Source organism: Haliotis cracherodii, unplaced genomic scaffold (assembly GCF_022045235.1).
Source record: "Haliotis cracherodii isolate W230 unplaced genomic scaffold, xgHalCrac1.p SCAF_8, whole genome shotgun sequence".
In the NCBI taxonomy this organism is placed as follows: domain Eukaryota; kingdom Metazoa; phylum Mollusca; class Gastropoda; order Lepetellida; family Haliotidae; genus Haliotis; species Haliotis cracherodii.
The window spans coordinates 56,918,108-56,944,351 of record NW_027266341.1 but is presented as its reverse complement, the minus strand read 5'-3'; the positions used below and the strand labels follow the sequence as shown (position 1 = coordinate 56,944,351).

Sequence of the window (26,244 nt, the reverse complement as noted above, 5' to 3'; positions counted from 1 at the left end):
ATACATGTAACATTGAAGGTATTACGAGTAACATACATGCAACAGTGAAGGTATTACGAGTAACATACATGTTACAGTGATGGTATGATGAGTAACATTCATGTAACAGTGAATGTATTACGATTAACATTCATGTAACAGTGAATGTATTACGAGTAACATACATGTAACATTGAAGGTATTACGAGTAACATACATGTAACATTGAAGGTATTACGAGTAACATACATGCAACAGTGAATGTATTACGAGTAACATACATGTAACAGTGAATGTATTACGAGTAACATACATGTAACATTGAAGGTATTACGAGTAACATACATGTAACAGTGAATGTATTACGAGTAACATACATGTTACAGTGAATGTATTACGAGTAACATACATGTAACAGTGAAGGTATTACGAGTATCATACATGCAACAGTGAAGGTATTACGAGTAACATTCATGTAACAGTGAATGTATTACGAGTAACATACATGTTACAGTGATGGTATTACGCGTAACATACATGTAACATTGAAGGTATTACGAGTAACATACATGTTACAGTGATGGTATTACGCGTAACATACATTTAACATTGAAGGTATTACGAGTAACATACATTTAACAGTGAAGGTATTACGAGTAACATACATGTAACAGTGAAGGTATTACGGGTAACATTCATGTAACAGTGAATGTATTACGAGTAACATACATGTAACATTGAAGGTATTACGAGTAACATACATGTAACAGTTAAGGTATTACGCGTAACATACATGTAACAGTGAAGGTATTACGGGTAACATTCATGTAACAGTGAATGTATTACGATTAACATTTATGTAACAGTGAAGGTATTACGAGTAACATACATGTAACATTTAAGGTATGATTAGTGACATACATGTAACAGTGAATGTATTACGATTAACATTCATGTAACAGTGAATGTATTACGATTAACATTCATGTAACAGTGAAGGTATTACGGGTAACATTCCTGTAACAGTGAAGGTATTACGAGTAACATAATGCAACAGTGAAGGTATTAGGAGTACCACAGGTAACAGTGATGGCATGTATGGGTCCCATAAGTATAGCAAACAGACAACAATGGTGAAATGGGTAACTGACATATCAAGGTCCCCGTGGAGATCCGAGTTAAAAAAGGTCTTCAGCAACCCATGCCTGTTGTAAAAGGCGACTGCGCTTGTCATAAGATGCGACTAACGAGATCGGGTGGTCAGACTCGGAGACTTGGTTGATGTATGTCATCGTATCCCAAAAGCGTGGATCGATGCTCATGATATTAATCAATGGATTGTCTGGTACAGACTCGATGTCTCACAGACCGCCGTCACATAGCTGGAATATTCCTATGTGCGGCAACAACAACAACAACAACAACAACAACAACAACAACAACAACAACAACCACCAAACATATAAAAGGGGTAACATATACACAGGTATCATGTTAACGCAATATGTTAGCCAGGAGATTCTTCTGTAGAATGTTCGCTTTATATTGAGTACCACGACGGTATCTGTTCTAATTAATAACATATAGATACTTTATATAAGAACGTAACTGTTTCTGCAGATTGTTGTTGGGACTGTTTCAGCCACGGAAAGGGGAGAGGTTAGAACATCTCTTACAAACACCACCCTCGGAGAGAACTGCAAAGGATATCAAAATGGTAAGACATGTATCTATGTATACATCAGAGACCACGGGACCACTTGTCATAAGAGTAAATGAATGAATTTAGGTTTAAGCCGACTTATCGGGGACACCGGAAATAGGCTTCACGTATTGTGGAGGGAATCGAACCTGGACTTTTAGAGTGACGGGCGAACGCTTTAACCACAAGGCCACCCCGACGCTCATAAGAGCTGGAGAGCGTATCGTTGTAAAGAGGAATCTTATGTGAGCGACGACTCTTTATGTAGACTTACGATCTCATAGCGCCAGGGTTGTATTGTACAACGGCACCCTCATGTTAAAATGGCTGCTGTGTATAGCCTCAATGCTTCTTGGATTTTTGACCAGGGTGCCATTGTATAAAACAACCTAAGCGCTACAACTGTCGTAGGTCTAGTTAAAGGTGTGGGAGTTACGATCACCTTAGGGCTAAGATCGCTTTGTACAACGGCACCCAGCAGAGATAAACGCAGGGTGCATGTTTCCTAGAGTCGCAAATCGTCACTCAACTATCGTCCATGCACTAAAACACATTGCCTTGTACATGCCCGACTACACTGTAAGCTATGTTGTGATATATACATGTAACACTACAAACTCAAGCTCACTTCCTCACTCAAATTGATACGCAGTTATCATGTAATTTTATTACATTTTTGAAAAATAAAACCCCCAATTATATTTAATATTTTAGAGTGGAAACCAAACTTGGAAAATTCAAGCATTTATTTTATTTCCTAATTTCACTGAGAATATCTAACAAATTTTATTTTGCCGCTTGACTAGTTATCATTTTCCGTGTTTACCACGATATGTGTGTACCAGGATGAAATTAATATCAATATCAGTCATAATTTAATATATAGATATATAGATTTTGTTATTCTTCAGATTCTGGCGTACATCCGAGGCCACGCATCCATTCATGATTATCCTGCTGATGTTCAAATACACATGTGCAAATGTATGTTATACCAGAAGTAAGTATAAGGGGTCCATAAACATTATTGTACATGGATATAGTTCATCAATCTATGATAAAGGCATAACTTAGGGATTCCATGGCTGATCAGATCGCCCATAGCTTTTTAAGACGTCTGACCAATCATGGCGTTTCATAACTGTCCCGGAAGTGATATGGGAAGGGAAGTAACTCGTACGCGCATCAATCGATAAATCGACTGTTACCTAAATGTAGAGGTCGCGTTTGTTTTGTAGGGTCAATCAATTACGTTTATATACTAAACATCTAACCTACAAGGTATCTGCCGGTTGTTTAGACTTGTAGATATAACTGGTGATTGTAAATGCGTTTTATTTCGCCAAATCGACATAAAAATGGCGGCAAGTTCATGTATTCACACACCGTCCACGACATGTTATAACAGTTCTGATTGGATGAAACATTTGCTATTTTATTGCGCGTCATTCTATTTTTAGCAACGGAGGGGTTACCCTTGTCTTATCGGGAGGTAACTGGCGGTATGAGTGCACGTAGCCAGTGTGTGAGAATTCTCGTCATATTCAATTCCGTTTTGTCTCACATACAATTTGAGCACAAACTATACCTTCACATGAGACATATATCAGGTATATCAGTAGATATTAACAGAACAACTGTCCAGTCATTCGTCAATGACCTGATAGCCTTTCGGCCGCACTACTACAGGAGATCACAATGATCTGTTGCCTGGTTCAAAATAAGAAACAGTGCGAGTGCAGTATTCTGAGTGATCTCCATATTCGGAAACACGACTGATAAACCTGTAGTAACATCAACCCATTGTTTGTACGTCCTCATTTCGTAGAATAACCTTTTAGCAGCGACTTTCTCCAGAATATCCCTCTGCCCCGGTGATATTCTATAGAAAGTCCCTCTGTCTCAAGAATATTCTACAGAACGTCCCTCTGTCACATGGATTTTGTATAAAATGTCCCTCGCTGCAGATTATTTTGCATGTGATCACAACAGCACGAGAAAAGGCATGTGCGGAATGGTGTAAAATCAAACGACAAGTGTCTTCTACATATTTAAGTAGAGAACATGCAACCTTCGTATCTGTAGCCTAGTGACAGAACCAGTTTGCCCCACAGGCGCTGATAAACCATAAAAATCTATTTTCTGCCCCAGTACATGTACGCCAAGAAGAAATATTATACGTCCGCTTCCTAAGGTTAATGGCATGAATGTTTGAAACACAAAATTGGTGATAAATGCTGTTTATTATTTTCGTTCGGTTTATGGATAAAAAGCCCGACCTCTCCCCTTGGCTCTCCCCATTTTCCCTCCTTCCCCAGGCTTACATTCTCAGTCAAGAACAAAGGACGTTTTTATCCTTTGCATGCAACCCAAGAACTGAAATGTCTCAACTGGCGCCAAGTCAAGGAAAGAATAGCCTTCAATCTACTTGTGTTGGGTTTGGAAGGCACTTCATGGGGTAGCCCCGTGTCACGCCCGGGAGGTCATAAAGCGCTTCCAACTAATACATGCCAAGAGTAGAGGCAGAGCACGAGTTACTTTTATCTAAAGAAGGGGGATTCGCATTTAAAACTGTTAACTTTAGTGGGAGTTGGGATGATAAAGCACCATGAGATAAGTTACCATAACATACTCGTTACATCATCATCAGCGTCATCGTCGTCATTATCACCATATTCATCGTCGTCGTCGTCATCATCATCACCACCAATTCAATTCGGTTTATTTTCGTAAGTGTAGGCCATCGGCCCATAGTTACATTTGTATTACAATAGACGTGATGTACACAGCTGTTATTATTGTGACAGTAATGTACTACGAAGTGACATCGCTTGATAGATATACATAGCTAGACGTTCAATTAATTTACAATCATCACCACCACCACCACCACCACCATCATCATCATCATCATCAACATCGTCGTCGTCGTCGCCGTCGTCATCATCATCATCATCAGTCATTCGGATTTAATCACATGTTCCCAGATACGAAGACAGACGCATCCTCTTGAAACAGGGGCATCCTCCCTCCGCCTTCTACTTCATCCTCACGGGCTCGCTCATCGTCAACATCGAAGACATCAACCCCAACAACGGCAAGAAGTTTACCAGGACGGTATCAGAACTTACAGCAGGAGACTGTTTTGGGGTATTTACATCTTCCTTTGTCTCCGGCTCTGTGGGGATTCCGGTCACAAAAGCGATCTTAGCGCTAAGATGATCGTAACTCCCATACTTTAACATAGGCTTATAATAGTTGTAGCGCTAAGATCGCTTTGTGCAAGTGGGCCCAGGACTTGCTGACTACGAATAACCATAACCCGACTGTGAGGACCTTTGTTAATAATTTCAAGCATGGTGTGAAAGCTGGAAAAGGCGACTATGCTTGTCGTAAGAGGCCACTAACGGGATCGGGTGGTCAGGCTCGCTGAGATTGGGCCAGAAACGCCGCAGTGAGCAATATTCCAGCTATATAACGGCGGTCTGTAAATAATCGTGTCTGGACCAGACAATCCTTTGACAACACGATTCCATTAGTCACCTCTTACGACAAGCCCAGTCGCCTTTCACGACAAGCATGGGTTGCTGAAGACCTATTCTAACCCGGAATACTACTAGCGTTAAACCCAATGCAGGGGTGGCCCAGTCGTCTAAGGCGCCGCGATTCGCTGTGCAGAGTTGCGTCCCTTAGGCACGCCAGAAACCTATGATTGTGGGTTCGAATCCCGGTTCACCCCGATTATGTTTCTAGGTTTGTCAGCACCATACCCGTGCTCGTGGGTTTCACCGAAGTGGTAAACGTCTGAGACCTGCATCACTTCGGGCTTTCCTCCCACATTAAGCTGACCCGCCGTGATATAACTGGAACACTGTTAAAAGCGGCGATAAACCAAACTCACTCACCCAATGAACCAACTCACTCACTCACTACAGTGTTCTGCTACTTGCCCGAACCCCTTGACTTGCAGGAACTGGCTCTGTTGGAGAGAAGCACCCGTACGGCGACCGTCATATGCAAGACGACCGTGGAACTGCTGGTCGTGCTCAAAGAGGTAGGGTTATTATACCCCGCCACGAAGTGGAAGGGGGATATAGAAATGGGTGCTGTCCGTCCGTTCGTCTGTCACGTTTCGTTTCCGGAGCAGAACTGTAAAAAACATGAGAGATAATTATCTTAACTAAACTTGGCGCATAGATAGGTCTAGTGGTGAACTGGTGCCTTTTAAGTTTGGGATTTAAGAAAAATAATATTTTCGAGTTTCCATGGCAACGGCTTTTGCCCCGTTCACATGCACCACATTTACTAACGTAACATTGCACATGTGTAACTATACATACGTGTGTATATGTAAATTGACTATGCGTTCACATGAAAATCACCTTAGGTGTGTAAATAAAGTATGTAAATTGTGTAAGGCACACATATTCGTCAGTCTGTTTACGACTTTCAACTCAAGTTGAATGAGAAGAGTGTTACTTCACCGAAACATTTCGCGTGAAGCAACATGTGTTTGATTTATACTGAAAGTTTTGACTCCTTGAAACCAAAAGAAAACATCGTCCGCTCAACTCTGTATATACGAATAAAAGTTGGCAACTGTTGACAATTTGTTTGGTGTTGGCAAAAGAACAGATATTAATTAGATCATCCTCTTACGTTAATGTAAACGTTCACATTGCAGCATATGCACCCAGTGCAAATTTACATTTACATTTGCACCTGCTCCAGACATGATGCAAATTTGCTCCCGGTGTAAATATACACACATGAGTAAACGCGTTCACATGACAAGTAAACTCCCGTTTTTATTTCTACACACGTATGCACATACACACACATATGTATATAGAGGCGCATGTAGACGGGGTATTTGACTGAGACTGAAAAATGGCGGTATCGGCGGGGAGATGAGTATTTCATGCTTGTTGACTGTTGAAACAAAGTAGGACCACATAGTTATGCTGAATACGCTTACTGCTGCGTAATTTAGATGAACAGGGGTTACTATCGAGCACTATAGTAATACGCGACAGTTGATAAATAGAGATGGTTGTACGAGTGAGTGTGTGAGTATGGTTTTACGCCGCTTTTAGCTATATTCCAGCAATATCACGGCGGGGGAAACACCAGGAATGGGCTTCACACATTGTACCCATGTCGGGAATCGAACCCGGGTCTTCTGCGTGACGAGCGAACGCTTTACCCACTAGGCTACCCGACCGCCCCTATGGTTGTACGAATAGGTGTGATACTGATTTTACGAAACGAGTATCAGAATTGTTGCATTTCCCGAGCAAGAGCGAGTGTAATACATACATTCTCTTACACCAGTTTCCTTTACATTTTATTATATCCTGCAGTTTGAAAGCCTGGGTTTTCTGAAGTTGATAAAAGTGATATTGTCATCGCAGTGAACACAACACTTGATATTATCATTGCGATGAATACAACACTTGATATTGTCAATGTAGTGAACACAACACTTGATATTGTCATTGCGATGAATACAACACCTGATATTTCAATGCAGTGAACACAACACTTGATATTGTCAATGCAGTGAACACAACACTTGATATTGTCATCGCAGTGAACACAACACTTGATATTGTCATTGCAGTGAACACAACACTTGATATTGTCAATGTAGTGAACACAACACTTGATATTGTCATTGTAGTGAACTCAACACTTGATATTTCAATGTAGTGAACACAACACTTGATATTTCAATGTAGTGAACACAACACTTGATATTTCAATGTAGTGAACATAACACTTGATATTTCAATACAGCGAACACAACACTTGATATTGTTAATGTAGTGAACACAACACTTGATATTGTTAATGTAGTGACCACAACACTTGATATTGTCAATGCAGCGAACACAACACTTGCTATTTCAATGCAGCGAACACAACACTTGATATTGTCATTGTAGTGAACACAACACTTGATATTTCAATGTAGTGAACACAACACTTGATATTGTCAATGTAGTGAACACAACACTTGATATTTCAATGTAGTGAACACAACACTTGATATTTCAATGCAGCGAACACAACACTTGATATTTCAATGCAGCGAACACAACACTTGATATTTCAATGTAGTGAACACAACACTTGATATTTCAATGCAGCGAACACAACACTTGATATTTCAATGCAGCGAACACAACACTTGATATTGTCAATGCAGCGAACACAACACTTGATATTGTTAATGTAGTGAACACAACACTTGATATTGTCAATGTAGTGAACACAACACTTGATATTGTCATTGTAGTGAACACAACACTTGATATTTCAATGCAGCGAACACAACACTTGATATTGTCAATGTAGTGAACATAACACTTGATATTGGCATTGCGATGAACACAACACTTGATATTGTCAATGCAGCGAACACAACACTTGATATTGTCATTGTAGTGAACACAACACTTGATATTGTCATTGTAGTGAACACAACACTTGATATTGCCAATGTAGTGAACACAACACTTGATATTGTCAATGCAGTAAACACAACACTTGATATTGTCATTGTAGTGAACACAACACTTGATATTTCAATGCAGCGAACACAACACTTGATATTGTCAATGTAGTGAACATAACACTTGATATTGTCAATGTAGTGAACACAACACTTGCTATTTCAATGCAGTGAACACAACACTTGATATTGTCATTGTAGTGAACTCAACACTTGATATTTCAATGTAGTGAACACAACACTTGATATTTCAATGTAGTGAACACAACACTTGATATTTCAATGTAGTGAACATAACACTTGATATTTCAATGCAGCGAACACAACACTTGATATTGTTAATGTAGTGAACACAACACTTGATATTGTTAATGTAGTGAACACAACACTTGATATTGTCAATGTAGTGAACACAACACTTGATATTGTCATTGTAGTGAACTCAACACTTGATATTTCAATGTAGTGAACACAACACTTGATATTTCAATGTAGTGAACACAACACTTGATATTTCAATGTAGTGAACATAACACTTGATATTTCAATGCAGCGAACACAACACTTGATATTGTTAATGTAGTGAACACAACACTTGATATTGTTAATGTAGTGACCACAACACTTGATATTGTCAATGCAGCGAACACAACACTTGCTATTTCAATGCAGCGAACACAACACTTGATATTGTCATTGTAGTGAACACAACACTTGATATTTCAATGTAGTGAACACAGCACTTGATATTGTCAATGTAGTGAACACAACACTTGATATTTCAATGTAGTGAACACAACACTTGATATTTCAATGCAGCGAACACAACACTTGATATTTCAATGCAGCGAACACAACACTTGATATTTCAATGTAGTGAACACAACACTTGATATTTCAATGCAGCGAACACAACACTTGATATTTCAATGCAGCGAACACAACACTTGATATTGTCAATGCAGCGAACACAACACTTGATATTGTTAATGTAGTGAACACAACACTTGATATTGTCAATGTAGTGAACACAACACTTGATATTGTCATTGTAGTGAACATAACACTTGATATTGTTAATGTAGTGAACACAACACTTGATATTGTCAATGCAGCGAACACAACACTTGCTATTTCAATGCAGCGAACACAACACTTGATATTGTCATTGTAGTGAACACAACACTTGATATTTCAATGTAGTGAACACAACACTTGATATTTCAATGCAGCGAACACAACACTTGATATTTCAATGCAGCGAACACAACACTTGATATTGTCAATGTAGTGAACACAACACTTGATATTGTCAATGCAGTAAACACAACACTTGATATTGTCATTGTAGTGAACACAACACTTGATATTGTCATTGTAGTGAACACAACACTTGATATTGTCATTGTAGTGAACACAACACTTGATATTGTCAATGTAGTGAACACAACACTTGATATTGTCATTGTAGTGAACACAACACTTGATATTGTCAATGTAGTGAACATAACACTTGATATTGTCAATGTAGTGAACAGAACACTTGATATTGTCATTGTAGTGAACACAACACTTGATATTGTCAATGTAGTGAACACAACACTTGATATTGTCATTGTAGTGAACACAACACTTGATATTGTCAATGTAGTGAACACAACACTTGATATTGTCAATGTAGTGAACACAACACTTGATATTGTTAATGTAGTGAGCACAACACTTGATATTGTCAATGCAGTAAACACAACACTTGATATTGTCAATGCAGTGAACACAACACTTGATATTTCAATGTAGTGAACACAACACTTGATATTGTCAATGTAGTGAACACAACACTTGATATTGTCATTGTAGTAAACACAACACTTGATATTGTCATTGTAGTGAACACAACACTTGATATTGTTAATGTAGTGAACACAACACTTGATATTGTCATTGTAGTGAACACAACACTTGATATTGTCATTGTAGTAAACACAACACTTGATATTGTCATTGTAGTGAACACAACACTTGATATTGTTAATGTAGTGAACACAACACTTGATATTGTCAATGTAGTGAACACAACACTTGATATTGTCATTGTAGTGAACACAACACTTGATATTGTCATTGTAGTGAACACAACACTTGATATTGTCATTGCAGCGAACACAACACTTGATATTTCAATGCAGTGAACATAACTGCAGTGATCATCGCACGTTGACGGTATTATTGTCTTACAAGAGTTACCTCCCTTTATCTTTAGTGTCCAAGCTCCTCCCAGCGCGTACCTCCTTCGTTACACTCCCGGTCCCTCCCAGAGACAGTTGCAGTGGATCAGTAGTTCGATCGATACTCGTAAAATAAATAAATATCTTTGTGTCACCAATATAATACACTGAATTATTTGTTAGTCTTTGGTTTGTTATGATAGTTTTTTATTCCAATGCTGAAAGGCCACAGGCTCCTGCGAAGAGGCTGAACACAAAGATTAATTTCTAACTGATATTGATATGTTACAAACAATATTTGTATTGAGAAACTGTAGAATACTTTATGATATATTATATAAAGTATCCAACAATATGATATCCCAAAAATACATTCAAACATGGGAACGAGATCTTGGCCTTAACATGACGGAAATAGATTGGCAAACGATTAATCGTAGCCCCGACAGATATAACGTGTCCTCAAAACAAAAATGGTACCAATACAGTATTATTCATAGAAGTATACCAACAAACGAGTTACTGTACAAAATAGGATTCAAAGAATCATGTCTTTGCTATTTTTGTAAACGAGAAAGACAAACCTTAGTGCGCATGTTCTTTGAGTGTGAAATTGTAAAACATATCTGGAACAACCTCGCAAAATAGATCAAAGACAAAACTGGAATAGAACTAGAATTTTCAAAATTGAAAATCTTATTAGGATATTAACAAAAAAAATGATGTATTAAATCATATCATCAATGTAACGAAGTAAAACATATTTAAATCAAACATTTCCGAATCGATACCAAATTTCCAACACATCAAACAAGAAAAAACCGATTCATATTACACCGACAGAAATATATGATATTCACAATGTAAATACACACAATTAATGTCATTTTGGTCACTCTGTCACCATCTATTCGTATAGACCCACAATTTTACAAACTTACACAATTCCAACACAGATGTCGTAGCATCCTGACAGTGGAATAGTTTTGTTTGTTATTATCCATAGATATACTTTGTAACTTGTATGTATTTAAGACTGCATGCGAACTATATTCTATAAACTTATTGTTTTTGTACTCCAAAAAGAAATAACATCATAAAAAAAATATTTGTATTGACTAACTTCATCAAAGAAACAAATGTATGTATATTGGGATGAAATAAATAGTACGGGCTTTTCATGTTAATATATTTAGTACATACTAATAAAAAGTGATATTCATCCTCCATTGAATTTAGATGAGATTGCGTACACAATCTCTGATATCTTGGTATATCATTGTGCCTCCCTAGTTCAATCATTAATCTATATGAACTTTGAGGCTTTCAAGCCCGGTACACAAAGGAGGTCGGTTCTTATTAGAAATCAAGCCGTATTTCTTTCGTGTCTGTGGTATGACTTATATAATAAAATTTATGGTATTCAAATATTAATGTCAGATATTATGTTTTAAAATACCTGACCCGCCCCTTATAAAATGCTTAGCGTTTTTATATCAGAATCTTAACCCTGGGTCCTACTCTTTATGCTCGAGAGTTCGAATCCCAGTATTCCCCGATTGTATTCCTATGTAAAGTGGTAAACGCCTGGGAACTGCATCACTTCGAGATATCCTCCCACAGTAAGCTGACGCGCTATGATATAACCGGAATACTGTTCAAATCGGCGTAAAACCCAACTCACTCAATCTTCATAAAGTCCGGCATTTGATTGAACGAATACGGTAATATCAGACCAACCTAGGCACGCCATGCCATAACCGAATAATAATAATGCTCGTTTTGTAATGATAAATGGCGGTTCTAGAATTTGCAATTCACTATCACTTCAAGGTGAGCAATTTTAAAGGAAAATAGTTAAAACGAAATATTGTAAACATGTTTTTAATTGATAGCACGTCTTGATATATTTCAGGATTACGACATTATTATCCGCCAGCCTTTAATTCGCCAACGGCTGACTCACATACGGTTTTGTCAGTAAGTATATTCTTTATACTGTGAACTTGGCCCGAAGGAAGTTGCGTGATTAAAACGGGCCTAACAAAACCCACACAGGAAGAGTATATGTTTTTTTTGGTCATTAATCAACTCATGTTACTCTTTTTGTATTAACTTATGGAATACTACTTTCATCTACGTAGATGAAACTACATTAAAGTATTACGTACGTAGATGATAAATGTTTTTAGACTGTGGCACTAATACGCTTCCATAGGTGGGACCTTAGCACGAATTTGTCGTAAAGGGGCCTAAATGGGGATTAAGTGGACATAATGGCGGATTAGTGTGGATGTTACCGGGTTTGTGACCATTACCACTATACCCAAGTATCCATACTGCTTAAGACAGCAAATGGCCACCCCTTTCTTTTATACGACTACTGTTTTAAATCGTGGCAGGACAGATTGATTATAGTAATAGGACATTTTGGAAAAATGTGAATAATTGATTTGTTTGTGCAAGGGGTGACAGTCGCCTGAGGTACGCGATTCCTTGTGCCGAGTTGCGTCCCTTTACCTTAAGAGACGATCGTGGGTTCGAATCTCAGGTTCTTCCTGAATATGTTTCTAGGTTTGTCAGCACCATACCCGTGCTCTTGGGTTTAACACACTCACTGATTGAGTTTGACGGAAAATGATTTTTTGTTTTGATTTTCCATCGCTAATGTGACGTACACTTAGGCTTGTGGTTTCTGTGCACAATGGGCTACTTATTCTTGGCACTCTCGTCTTGGTATTTCTATTTGTGTTTTGTGTCGCGGTCAGCAAGATTCCAGCTGTAATTGGAAACCCAGTGATTGATATTATGAGCAACGTCCACACGATGACGATGACACACAATCAAGCATGTTGACGAGTTGGTCAGTTAGAGGAAGCCAGTGAGCGATACTCAAAGGCTGGAAGACAAGCCTGGATATACATGACAATGGAATGCCTTTCCTGCACAGAACACCAGTGTTATTATTTCAATAAGGAGACATGACGACACCAGAATATTTTGACAACGATAACAGTGCGAGCTTTTGCATACGTAATGACGGCGGCCAAATCGCGGCGGACAAACTGCTGGCGCGCTTGCGTGCCTTGTTGACATGCGATATGCGCCATGTACTATCCAGCCTTCACCTTATGCACACCAAGCCTCGCTTTCAAACCGGAAGTGACATAATGTGAAAAAGTGTTCGTACTTATGCGTAGAAAACCTTTTATGCACACACCCCACCCCCACCCCCCAAAAACAACAACAACAACAACAACAACAACAACAACAAACAAAACATGGTAATATAAACCTTTTTATTAAGCAGCGCGTCGGTGGTTGAGTGCGTGATGGCTACACTTAATTTATTTCTTATTTGTGTTTTATTTAATTAATTATGCAATGGCACGTATGGCATATATGACTACTGTTTCAGATCCCTTGTGTTGTTTGAGGACTTCCCTTGCGACGTGTTTGCGAGAGAGCCCGATGATTTCTTCTACCAGTTCATCCCGTGAGTGTCATACTTAAGGGACCCGTGAAGATCCGGGTTAGAATAGGTCTTCAGCAACACATGCTTGCCATAAAAGACGACTATGCTTGTCGTAAGAGGTGACTAACGGGATCGGGCGGTCAGGCTCGCCGACTTGGTAGATGCATGTCATCGCGTAGATCGATGCTCATGATGTCAATCACTGGATTGTCTAGTCCAGATTCGATTATTTACAGACCGCCGTCATATAGCTGTAATATTGCTGTGTGCGGCGTTAAACCACAAAGAAACAAAGAAACAAACAAACATACCTAAGGCTATCGCACATCTGCAGCACACATATGCACAAAGCAGTGGTAGTAAGACCATGTTAAATAATGGGTAATATTCGTAGCACTAAGATTGCTTTGAGCTTTTAGTTAGCCCTGGGCCCCTTACTACAAAGCATTGTTAGTGCTACGGTCTAGACTAACATTTAGTCTCTGAAATCTTATATTACTTCTTGACTCTAAAAAAAAAAATTCCCTATGCTGTGGAATAGAGCTAGCTTGAGCTGGCTAGACTTGCTTTTGTATGCATTTCTAGATTATGTTTTTTTCATAAAATAAATATATTCCACCGTCATGGTGCAGGACTAGCTACGGTTGTAAGGTCATGTTTAGTATGTGAGTTTTAGTACTAAGATTGTTTTGTAAAAGTGAGCCCAGTGCCCGAACACTCAAAGCGATCTTAGCACTATGACAATCGCTTCTCTATGATACGACGCAGCCTAAGAACACTTTGCCAAAAGGGAAGAAAAATTCCCGTGTTTCCTTTTAGATTTACAACGAGAAATAGAGAATCTCACCCTCGTGTCTTTTGATATCAAATATATCAACACGAGTTGATAAAAGTGGGGAAACTTCGAGGCTTGCCGAGGTTTTTTCCCCCACTTTTATCAACGAGGGATGTGTGGAATGGCTGAATCTGGCTGTTTGGAAAGGGTGAGTAAGGGTACTACCCTACCTGAAGATGAGGGTGGGGAATGTTATTGCTCAGTGATTCAGGGGATGTGTGGAATGGCAGAATCTGGCTGTTTGGAAAGGGGAGTAAGGGTACTACCCTACCTGAACATGAGGGTGGGGAATGTTTGCTCTCAGCTTACAGGGAGTACCGGGCCTGCCTGGATAAGATAAATTGATTGCATTAGTGATGGTGCAAGTGACATGAATTCAGGGATACCCGACAGAATGTACAAGAGGAGGATCACACTGGACATTCGCATCGGATCAGGGGATAACTCCTACCCAGCTAGAACCCACATCAGATAAATCCCACCCAGCCAGAACCCATATCAGATAACCCCCACCCAGCTAGAACCCGCATCTGATAACTCCCATCCAGCTAGAACCACTGTGCTCAGTTTACTGTTTCTGAGTGGGGTATTCATGTTAAACTGCGGCATGGTATCTCAGTGGGCTAGCACTATAAATCGGCATCAGTCCGGACTAGTACAAGCAGACACACGCACACACGTGCATGCACGTCGCTATAATCTTGGACGCGACGTTAAGCCAAATTTCACCTCACCTAACCTTTAAAAACGCATATTTCTTTGACAAAGAGGACCACCCAAGCTACACCATGTCAAGAGAAGAACCTGGGCCCGGTTTCACAAAGCGATCTTAGCGTTACGACCACCCTAACCCTATGTTAAAGTATTGGAGTTACGATCACCTTAGTACTAAGATCGCTTTGTGGAACGGGGCCTTGAGCATCATGTCCATGTTACCGAGATCCTAAAAATTGTCACCTACGGCCATTTTAATACACCGTGATTTGAGATAACCTATTTGTTGATTTTGATTTAAATTTAGGTTTTAAAAAAATGTCGGTATTGAATTTCTAATCATGAAAAGGATATTATATCTGCTTCACTAGTTAACGAGATATTAACACGTACAAAAAACATATGTTTTAGTCTTTGAAATCAATTAATGGTGGCCATCACAATAATCTCACGTAACAAAGAACGATTTGAGTTAAACAAATAATCAGTTTGTTGGGCATGATGATGTTTGCCGTTATAGTATATTGCATTTTATACATCTACAAAAGAAATTACAATTTCGGTGCAAATAGTTTAGAAAACAACATATTTTTGGTTATTTTAACAATTACAGTTTTACGATGACATCATTGCATTTTATCAATGTTGCAGTATATCTATCTATCTATCTATCTATCTATCTATCTATCTATCTATCTATCTATCTATCTATCTATCTATCTATCTATCTATCTATCAACTTGAAACACTGTAAGCTTATTTAATCGTATGCATTTTTTCTTTTAGAAGCGACTCAATTATCGTGAGAGACAGTCGCGAATGCCGATATCTGATCGTTGTTAAATCAGTAAGTATTTGATCAAAAAACACTTTTACAAATCAAAGTCAGGACCAATTCGGAATGCTCTAATACACCAGCAAATCTGAAAAAAACTTATTTTTTATAGACATTGTGAAATCCGCTGTAACCTGAATGTGAGTGTGTACTGTTTTATGATTGGCTGAAAAACACCCGTTGTTAAATGGGATTTGATGCAGGATATCCCGGACTTTTCACTGCGTATGAATACGCAAACATTATGAGAGTGCCTCATTGCTCATTCGTGACCAACTCGTGTTATTCCGGGACAAGCCGAATAACGACTCGTGCCCCTCTCGTGGCCATTTTTGCCACCGAGTTCCGTCTTAGCGCAAACGGGCATACCTAAAACAATTGTCAACTCGTTGCGTCATGGTTCACAAATAATTCCCCTTATGTTAAATACTTCAGATGCAATTTAAAACACATCGGGACGTGCGGAATTATACAGTATAATTGAACACATTTAACTGTGTCTTGGGTATATTTTTAGATGCAAGACATATGTAAAATCAAAAATTATTTCTGAGGGATTCTTTGACGAAGAACTTGAAATCATACGCGCATTCTGATTGTTTTGTCGTATTTTCGCGCATGACATTCATCGATAGGGAGACGCAACTTGTTGTAGATTACGGAAAGGGGCGAGTGGTGACGAATGCCTCATTGCTATTTTTCTAGGGCAAATGCTCTTTGGTGGCACCGTTCAAAGAGTCGAGCCAGCATAAGGAGAGACCGGTCAGCATAAGGGCTGACTTAGAGAGAGCCTTTCCTTACTACGCCGAGAAGCGCAAATTGAACAACAGACCAAGTACGATATCGAATTTTGATCTTGACGTGAATGAGTGAGTGAGTTTTTAACGCCGATTCGACAGCATTTCAGTTTTATCACGACGTGTCAGCTTGATGTGGCTGGAAATGCCAAAGTGACGCAAGTGACCTTTGCTAAGGGTATGACAAACACGGAGCTGACAAATCAAGAATATCAGGCGAATATGGGATTCGAACCCATAACCATTGCTTTTCGGCGCGCTTAAGGGACGCAACTTTGAACAGCGAATTGCGACGACTTGGCCATTCGTGCACCCGAATCTGTACAGGTCAGTCCCAACGGTTCAGAAAGCGTGACGTGCATGTTGTGATTGCAGAGACGGGGTCAGCCCTGGAGAGGTCAGCCAGCGACTTCCGGGACTCCCTAGAGGTGGGGCTGCTGACAGGGGTGCTGGACAAGAGACAGCTGGAGGAACGTGGGGTAGAGCATCAGAGAGGCCAGGTGGGTGGAAGGTGTGAAGGTGGATCGAGAGTGTTGTGGGTCGAGGGTGTGGAGGTGGGCCGAGGGTGTGTAGGTGGGTCGAGGGTGTGGAGGTGGGTCGAGGGAGTGGTGGTGGGTCGAGGGTGTGGAGGTGGAGCGAGGGTCGAGGGTGTGTAGGTGGGTCGAGGGTGTGGTGGTGGGTCGAGGGTGTGGAGGTGGGTCGAGGGAGTGGTGGTGGGTCGAGGGTCGAGGGTGTGTAGGTGGGTCGAGGGTGTGGTGGTGGGTCGAGGGTGTGGAGGTGGAGCGAGGGTCGAGGGTGTGTAGGTGGGTCGAGGGTGTGGAGGTGGGTCGAGGGTGTGGTGGTGGGTCGAGGGTGTGGAGGTGGGTCGAGGGTGTGGAGGTGGAGCGAGGGTCGAGGGTGTGTAGGTGTGTCGAGGGTGTGGAGGTGGGTCGAGGGTGTGGAGGTGGGTCGAGGGTGTGGAGGTGGAGCGAGGGTCGAGGGTGTGTAGGTGGGTCGAGGGTGTGGAGGTGGGTCGAGGGTGTGGTGGTGGGTCGAGGGTGTGGAGGTGGGTCGAGGGTGTGTAGGTGCAGCGAGGGTCGAGGGTGTGGAGGTGGGTCGAGGGTGTGGAGGTGGAGCGAGGGTCGAGGGTGTGGAGGTGGGTCGAGGGTGTGGAGGTGGGTCGAGGGTGTGGAGGTGGAGCGAGGGTCGAGGGTGTGTAGGTGGGTCGAGGGTGTGGTGGTGGGTCGAGGGTGTGGTGGTGGGTCGAGGGTGTGGAGGTGGGTCGAGGGTGTGGTGGTGGGTCGAGGGTGTGGAGGTGGAGCGAGGGTCGAGGGAGTGGTGGTGGGTCGAGGGTGTGGAGGTGGAGCGAGGGTCGAGGGTGTGGAGGTGGGTCGAGGGTCGAGGGTGTGGTGGTTGGTCGAGGGTGTGTAGGTGGGTCGAGGGTGTGGTGGTGGGTCGAGGGTGTGGAGGTGGGTCGAGGGTGTGGTGGTGGGTCGAGGGTGTGGAGGTGGGTCGAGGGTCTAGGGAGTGGAGGTGGGTCGAGGGTGTGGAGGTGGAGCGAGGGTCGAGGGTGTGGAAGTGGGTCGAGGGTCGAGGGTGTGGAGGTGGGTCGAGGGTCGAGGGAGTGGTGGTGGGTCGAGGGTGTGGAGGTGGGTCGAGGGTCGAGGGAGTGGTGGTGGGTCGAGGGTGTGGAGATGGGTCGAGGGTCGAGGGTGTGGAGGTGGAGCGAGGGTCGAGGGTGTGGAGGTGGGTCGAGGGTCGAGGATGTGGTGGTGGGTCGAGGGTGTGGAGATGGGTCGAGGGTCGAGGGTGTGGAGGTGGAGCGAGGGTCGAGGGTGTGGAGGTGGGTCGAGGGTGTGGAGATGGGTTGAGGGTGTGGGTGGGCAGGAGGTAGAGGGGAAATGGGAGGAAGGGAGGTAGGTAGAGGGTGGGGAGGTGGGTAGAGGATGCGGAGGTGGGTCATTCCGGTGAGAGTTAGGAACAAACCCCACAGCTGTGTGCCGCCTACATCCGTCATCGGAACATTTTACTGGAGCTTTGAAATATACATCAAGCAAAATGTGCTTTCAAAGCCTCATTTCGCGTGTCAAAAGTTTCATTCACGAACACGACCTCAATATAGAAAAACCTCCCTTGGTTTCATTTGTGTATCGGTATTTACAGAGGACGGCGGGTGGGAGGAACTCACAAACTGTGAAACGTCCGCCTCCATTGCAGAAGAGTATGACCATGAGCAACTTCTTCGACAGTGTGGAGCAAGACAGGCGACGAAGTATGGTAGGTGAAGTGACATCCTCGATTTTGAAGGGTGTTATACCTACGTGTCATAATATAATGGAGATACAATAAATACACTGGATAATCGAGGATGATAAAGTGAGTGGATGTTGTTTTATGTCGCAGTATTCCCCGGGATCAGATAGATCTGTACGTTATCTCATCTTGGCGAGGCAAACCAGTGATTGATAGCATGAGCAATAACACACGCCGTCTTGCAGCCATGATTCACTACTTGAGGCATATTCTGCTCCCATAGGGATACCCAGAAACCCAAGGCGCTATGCTATGCAGTCGTCTCCCTTCGCCTTGCCAGGATCCGCTTATCGGGGATTCGAATCCTGGATTCGCACTATTATGACCCTACTGTCAGCACATCCTCCAAAGTAAGCGTCCACCAAGCTTTCCTTCTACGTTGATACGGAGGCTCCGTGGTTTGGTGGATAGAGCGCCTGTCCGAAGAGCGGAGCGTCGGTGTCACATCAAAAGACGTTAAAAGATGGAACTTGTTGTTTCCCTTCCCTGCGCTCGGCGTAAAGGGGATAAATCAAGTACTGAGCCAGTACACTGTGTCTGAGTTTCATGTTATGACTGCGGCATTGTTCACCAGACCACCTACAACAAACCCGTGAAGATCCGGGTTATATGTCTTCAGCATCACATGCTTGTCTTAAGAAGAGACCGTGCTTGTCGTAAGAGGCGACTAACGGGATCGGGTGGTCAGGCTCTCTCTGACTTGGTTAATGCATGTCATCGTATCCCTATTGCTGATGTTGTTTGTTGTTAAACGCCGCACTCAGCAATATTCGAGTCTGGACCAGACAATCCAGTGATTGACATGAATATCGATCTCCGCAATATGGATACCGACCCGTGAAGATGCGGGGTAGAATAGGTCTTCAGCAACCCCTTCTTGTCAAGAGGCGACTAACGGGATCGGGTGGTCAGGCTCGCTGACTTAGTTGATGCCAATTGTATCCCAATTGCGTGGATCTATGCTCATGATGTCAATCACTGGATTGGCTGATCCAGACTCGATTATTAAAAGACCCCCGTCAAATATCTGGAGTATTGCTGAGTGCAGACATCAAACAAACAAAACCTACATCAATTACATGTGCTGATGTAGCTCACTCAACCATCAGACGGACACGGAATGCAGTGTCGGGTTCATTCGGGACCAACTCGTGTTATTCCGGGACAAGTCGAATAGCGACTCGTGCCCCTCTCGTGGCCATTTTTGCCACCGGGTTCCGTCTAAGGGCAAACGGGCATACCTAAAACAATTGTCAACTCGTTGCGCAATGGTTCACATATATTTCCCTATATATTATCTATATTTCAGATGCAATTTAAAGCACGTCAGGACATGCGGAATTATACAGTATGATTGAACACATTTAACTGTGTCTTGGGTATATTTTTAGATGCAAGACATGTAAAAACAGAAATTATTTCTGAGGGATTCTTTGACGAAGAACTTGAAATCATACGCGCATTCTGATTGGTTTGTCGTATTTTCGCACATAACATTCATCGATAGGGGGACGAGTCTTCTTGCGGGTTACGGAAAGGGGCGAGTGGTGACGAATGTGTCGGGTTAACACTGAGTTGTGTACTGTTTCCCCTGCAGGGCGGGGAGGATGGAGAGAGCACATTCTGGGCGATGAGGCTGAGAGGACCGTCCTTCCGTCAGATGATGAGCAAGAGGAGAATTGGTAACCAACCTAACCATCTTTCACGCTAGACGAACTCTTATTATTGTCAGGATTACGAATATTGGAGTACCGGATAATCGAAAATACATAAATTGCAAGCGCCACCTTGGTGTTTGATTGGCTAACCAATACTTGCTTTCATTTATGTTTCTATAAACCGAATAAGTATTAGGCACGGACACTTAGACACTACTGTTTCCTGATTGGCTGATAATAGTATGGGCGGGGCTTGTTTTTTAATTATTGGGCTAAACAATGTCACTGATTTCGTACTGTTGTCTACATTTTTGTGTGTGTTTATCATTAAAAAGCAGTGAAGTAATTATTGTTATATATATATATTATACAATATTTTTTGCGTCTATGGAGATATAAATGTGTGACCACACGCTTTGTGACGTAATCACGGTAGACCATTCCAAGCCCTCTGAAGACATCAAACTGTTCGCCACCTGCCGTTGAAGTTGTATTGCAAATTAAGCCACACAAGGAATGCTATTCGATAAGTAATGAAAACATACCTGAAAACCTACTTTTTTATACTGATGATAATTTTGCATCGTAACAATCGTATGTACCGATTATGTATCAGCTGTTGTTTGTAAACTTCCTGTCTGTAATGTCACGTGACCATGGTGAGCATCTATTTTTAACTTGGCTGTAATGGAGGGGCTCAAAATCAGGTGACGATAACAAAATGGCAACTGATCGACTCGTCTCGCTCGACGACGTATCATCGCTTTTAAATTAAGAAGACATGGTCTTTTGACCATCCAGGTGTTAACAGAAATAAATTTTCTCAAAAGTTTAGTGTACTGGGATCATCATGAGACACGTAATAAAAAATAATACTTCGGGGCTCGAAAACCCTAAATACTAGGATACATGACTCTTTTTAATTTGTTCTGTTCTACTGTTGACTATACATTCGTTGGAATGATTCGGAATGTAATGTTGTGTTTGTTGAACAAAAATACATTGATTACGAAATATAAAATGTATGACGTAATATCATTACTAATAATAACAAAAAAAGTAACAAAAAATGTAACAAAAAATGCTGGTTCCATGCCGGGTTCTCCACATCTTCCCATGGCAAGAGAGTTAAAAGTCCAGTTTCCACCCTTGCCGAACTAGGCTGGAATTACTGGGTTCGATCGTAGCGCCACCAGTGGCTATTACCAGGTATGTCCCTTCTAAGCCTCTCCTATGGACCAATCAGATTCCACCTCTCGTATCACTTGCGTTTGCTTCACACAAAATGGTGGCGCCCAGTCAAAACGATCTGATCGATGATCAAGATCTATATTGTGATAAAACGGGTCTTACATCGTGAAATGCCTCAAATCACGTCAGCTCCTTGATAAAAAACATGAAAAGATTTGGAAAATATCTGCTGACAACAAGTTAGCGATGCACATACTTTGCAAATCCTGCAATCGACCGAAATCTGCACGACAGTTTACGAACCGGATTTCGATTTCGGTGCGCGAATTTGATTGGACTATGCATAGACTCGTTAGTCCAGCCAAAACGTAACTCCATAATACCAGCCTAGTTCGGCAAAGGTAGAAACTGGACTTTTATAGTCAGTTAACTCTCTTGCCTCGGGAAGATGGGTTCTCCATGGGTCATTTCATTAATATTCATCACGTGTCCATCTGCTGAAAGTAAAAGGTTGACCTGGCAGAGGAAATAGACTATGAAATACGCGTATACCATGCGAATGGCTGTCACGACATTATTTCATCATTTATACGTATTATTTCTGGCAGGGTCAAGGTCGAACAACAGAGCAACGTCTGCACAAAACGTAAGTCTTATCTGGGAATACCAGTTAAGATACACTGGTGCTTGAGAGTGTGCTCTAACGACCTTTGAGTGTTCACATGACAGATTTGGGATATCCAAGAAATATACTCTCCAGGAAAGAAACGTTACATTGCATTTCAGTCTGGTTACGTAAAAGTTTTTTTTTTATCTTTGTTCTCTGTGTGTGTCTCTGTGTGTGGCTGTTTGTGTGTGTGTGGCTGTCTCTTTCTGTCTGTGTGTGTGTGTGTGTGTGTGTGTGTGTGTGTGTGTGTGTGTGGCTGGTTGACGTTCCGGACTTATGCTGGTTTTAAAGCTAGCCCACTGAGATGCATCGCTGCGATTTAATATGGATACCTCTTCCTTGTTTTATTCCCTCTATGCCGAGGGCCTGACAGGGCATCAATAAGTACCAGCTTTTAACGTGTTTTGGACACATTCCAGACAGTGGTGATAATGTAATGCAAGCATACGGTACAATCAAAAACTTATTCATGTAAAATTGGATCATGGTATCTCAGTGGGCTAGCACTATAACACCGGTATTAGTCGGTGCACTTATCTTGGACGCGGCGTTAAACCCCATTTAACCTCATCTCACCGTATAGTGGGTATTTGTATGTTGTATAATGTATGGTGAATATTTTATGTTAGATGAAGAAGTTGGACTTTCTCCGAGAAAACGATTCCGTGTCATTCGCTCAAGTTGCAGAGCTCAAGCAGGGTGCTGTATTTGTAAGTATCACCGGCCGCTTGTTTATTGGAATATTCATATGATATTTCACTTACTTTTGTCGTTACCTTTTGCAAATTAACACGATTTGTCTTACAAATATGTGATAAATCATATGTAAAGAAGATACTGAATCGCTGAAAAGTGAAACGAAAATGTCAAAAACTAAAATTAATGAATATGTCAAAAACAAAAGCGAAAATGTCAAAAACTAAAATGAAAATACAGAAAACTATTTCCACCGAGGTGACCGCGGTGACAGTTTCGTTTTGGTTTTTGACATTTCCATTTTAGTTTTTCTCAATACCTACTTGAAAGTACATTTTCCATGTTTTCGGTTGTTTTTATACATGATATATCACATATATGACAAATTGTGTTAATTTGCAAAAGGTTACGATAAAAGTAAGTGAAACATCAAAATATTGAAAAACAGACTCCATGTCCCTTATGGGCCACCGTACTCGCGCGATTGTTTACAGGATGTCGCACAATGGCTGTCATACCGCTTACTGTCGCGAAAAACAATCTTCACTCAATTATTTGTTAATTGTGACTCCCCTGCTATCGCCACAGTAGTTCCTCTGTTTGAGTAATGGCCTCGTCCAGTTCCTCTGTTCGAGTAATTGCCTCGTCCGAGTCGAATTCTAGTACTAGTTCACAAAACAGGAACATTGGATTTTTCGTTGATTGACACACAACGTTAAAGGTCCAGTGCTATGAATGTGACGAAGAAGTAGAGTCTTGGTGAAAAATAGATTGTTTCTTCACGTTTGTGGTAAACCCAAATGATGACTTGTCTTTGCATGTGTTTGTGACAAGTGCCACCTTGACGTGAAACTTTATTTTGGATAATGGCTTCATTAAAAAGCGCCCGCATACCGAGTTACGCGTATGTAAAATGTAAAGCAAGGTTTCCAGATTAACGAGGGTCAAGACTAGCGAAGTCTGTTAAGATTTGGATTACCGAATTACTGATGAACGAGATCTGATCTGTCGGGGTTCAGACTATTCAGATTAACAAGATCCGGACTGTCAGGTTTAGACTTGTTAAGATGCAGATTGACGAGATCCCAACATTTGGGGTTCGATGGAGTGAGTTTGGTTTCACGCAGCCTTGAACAGTATTACAGTTATATTACGGCGTTTCAGCTTGATTTTTGAGGAAAACCCGAAGTGAAGCATGTTTTAGACGTTTTCCACTTTGGTGAAACCCACGAGCACGGGCATGGTGGTGTCATGAAACCAAGAAACATTATCAGAGCGAACCTGGGATTCGAACCCACGATCAAATATTTCTGGCCAGCCTAATTAACTGCGTCGCCACAGATGACTGGGCCACCGGTTGCTCTATATACGAGATCCTGACTATTGGGGTTATAATAAATGACGTCCAGATTAACGAGGTCCGGCAATCCAAGTTCGCACTACCGAGAATCAGATTAACGAGATGTAGGTTATATTGAATAGATTAAGCTCCGCATACCCGTGAAGATCCGGGGTAGAATAAGTCTTCAGCCACCCATGCCGTGAAAGGTGACTATGCCTGTCTTAAGAGACGAACTAACGGGATCGGGTTGTCAGGCTCGATGACCTGGTAGATGCATGTAAAACAAACAAAGCATATCATCGTGCGTGGATCGATGCTCATGATGTCAATCACTCGATTGTCTGGTCCTTACTCTGTTATTTACAGACCGCCGTTATACAGCTGGAATATTGCTGAGTTCGGCGTTAAACAACGAACAAAACAAAATCAATCTGTTCTCAATGAAATTATTGGAAACAGACAATACTGACCTTATTCTCTTTTTACTAGTGCTGAGTGCGACGTTAAACAACAAACAAACAAACAACCAAACGAGGTCTGCATCGTGCATAGAGCTCTGTCCATCATTCCTTACTACGTAAAGGCGACTTACGGGATCGGGTGGTCAGGCTCGCTGACTTGGTTGATGCATGCACTCGATCCCAATTGCGTGGATCGATGCTCATGATATTAATCACTGGATTGTCTGGTCCAGACTCGATTATTTACAGACCGCCGCCATATACCTGGAATATGAGTGAGTGCGGCGTTAAACAAACAACCAGCCAACCAAATCCTTACTACACGAACTCACTGATACATCATATCTGTATTGATCTGACCCCCTGAATCCTGTCCCCAGGGCCTGGAGTCCCTGGTACACCGCCCCGCCTCCTCCCTCACCCTGGTCAGCCACGGGGCAGAGTGCCTCTTTGTCTCCAAGAAACTCTTCTTGCAGGAAGCAAACATCAAGACTCTGCGCGTCGTTAGTGATATGGTCAGTGGGTTTAAATATATATTATTATCCCCTGCCACGCAGTGGAAGGGGATATAGAAATGGATGCTGTCTGTCGGTCATTCCGTCCGCCACGTTTCGTTTCCGTTCCCGAGGCAAGAGAGTTAACTGACTTTATAAGTCCAGTTTCCAACCTTGCCGAACTAGGCTGGAATTTCTGGGCTCGATCGTTGCGCCACCAGTGGCTTTAACCAATTATGTCCCTTCTAAGCCTCTCCTACGGGACTTACATCGCGAAATGCATCAAATCACGTGAGCACCTTGATCAAAAACATGAAAGGATTTGGAAAATATCTGCTGACAACGAATTGGCGATGCACAT

At 41.8% G+C, this 26,244-nt stretch overlaps 1 protein-coding gene across 1 annotated transcript in view; it reads left to right on the top strand.

The window, feature by feature from the left end:
• Positions 1–26,244, top strand: part of LOC139449455 (uncharacterized) — a 35,816-nt gene that overhangs the window by 8,036 nt on the left and 1,536 nt on the right. The window contains exons 4-17 of the mRNA XM_071230864.1: positions 1,622–1,696; positions 2,593–2,681; positions 4,669–4,831; positions 5,652–5,735; positions 12,342–12,406; positions 13,845–13,922; positions 16,237–16,297; positions 16,991–17,120; positions 17,458–17,582; positions 19,225–19,347; positions 20,972–21,056; positions 22,832–22,869; positions 23,520–23,600; positions 25,770–25,904. Of these exons, the coding sequence (XP_071086965.1) occupies positions 1,622–1,696; positions 2,593–2,681; positions 4,669–4,831; positions 5,652–5,735; positions 12,342–12,406; positions 13,845–13,922; positions 16,237–16,297; positions 16,991–17,120; positions 17,458–17,582; positions 19,225–19,347; positions 20,972–21,056; positions 22,832–22,869; positions 23,520–23,600; positions 25,770–25,904 (1,332 nt within the window). The remainder of the gene's footprint in view (positions 1–1,621; positions 1,697–2,592; positions 2,682–4,668; positions 4,832–5,651; positions 5,736–12,341; positions 12,407–13,844; positions 13,923–16,236; positions 16,298–16,990; positions 17,121–17,457; positions 17,583–19,224; positions 19,348–20,971; positions 21,057–22,831; positions 22,870–23,519; positions 23,601–25,769; positions 25,905–26,244) is intronic.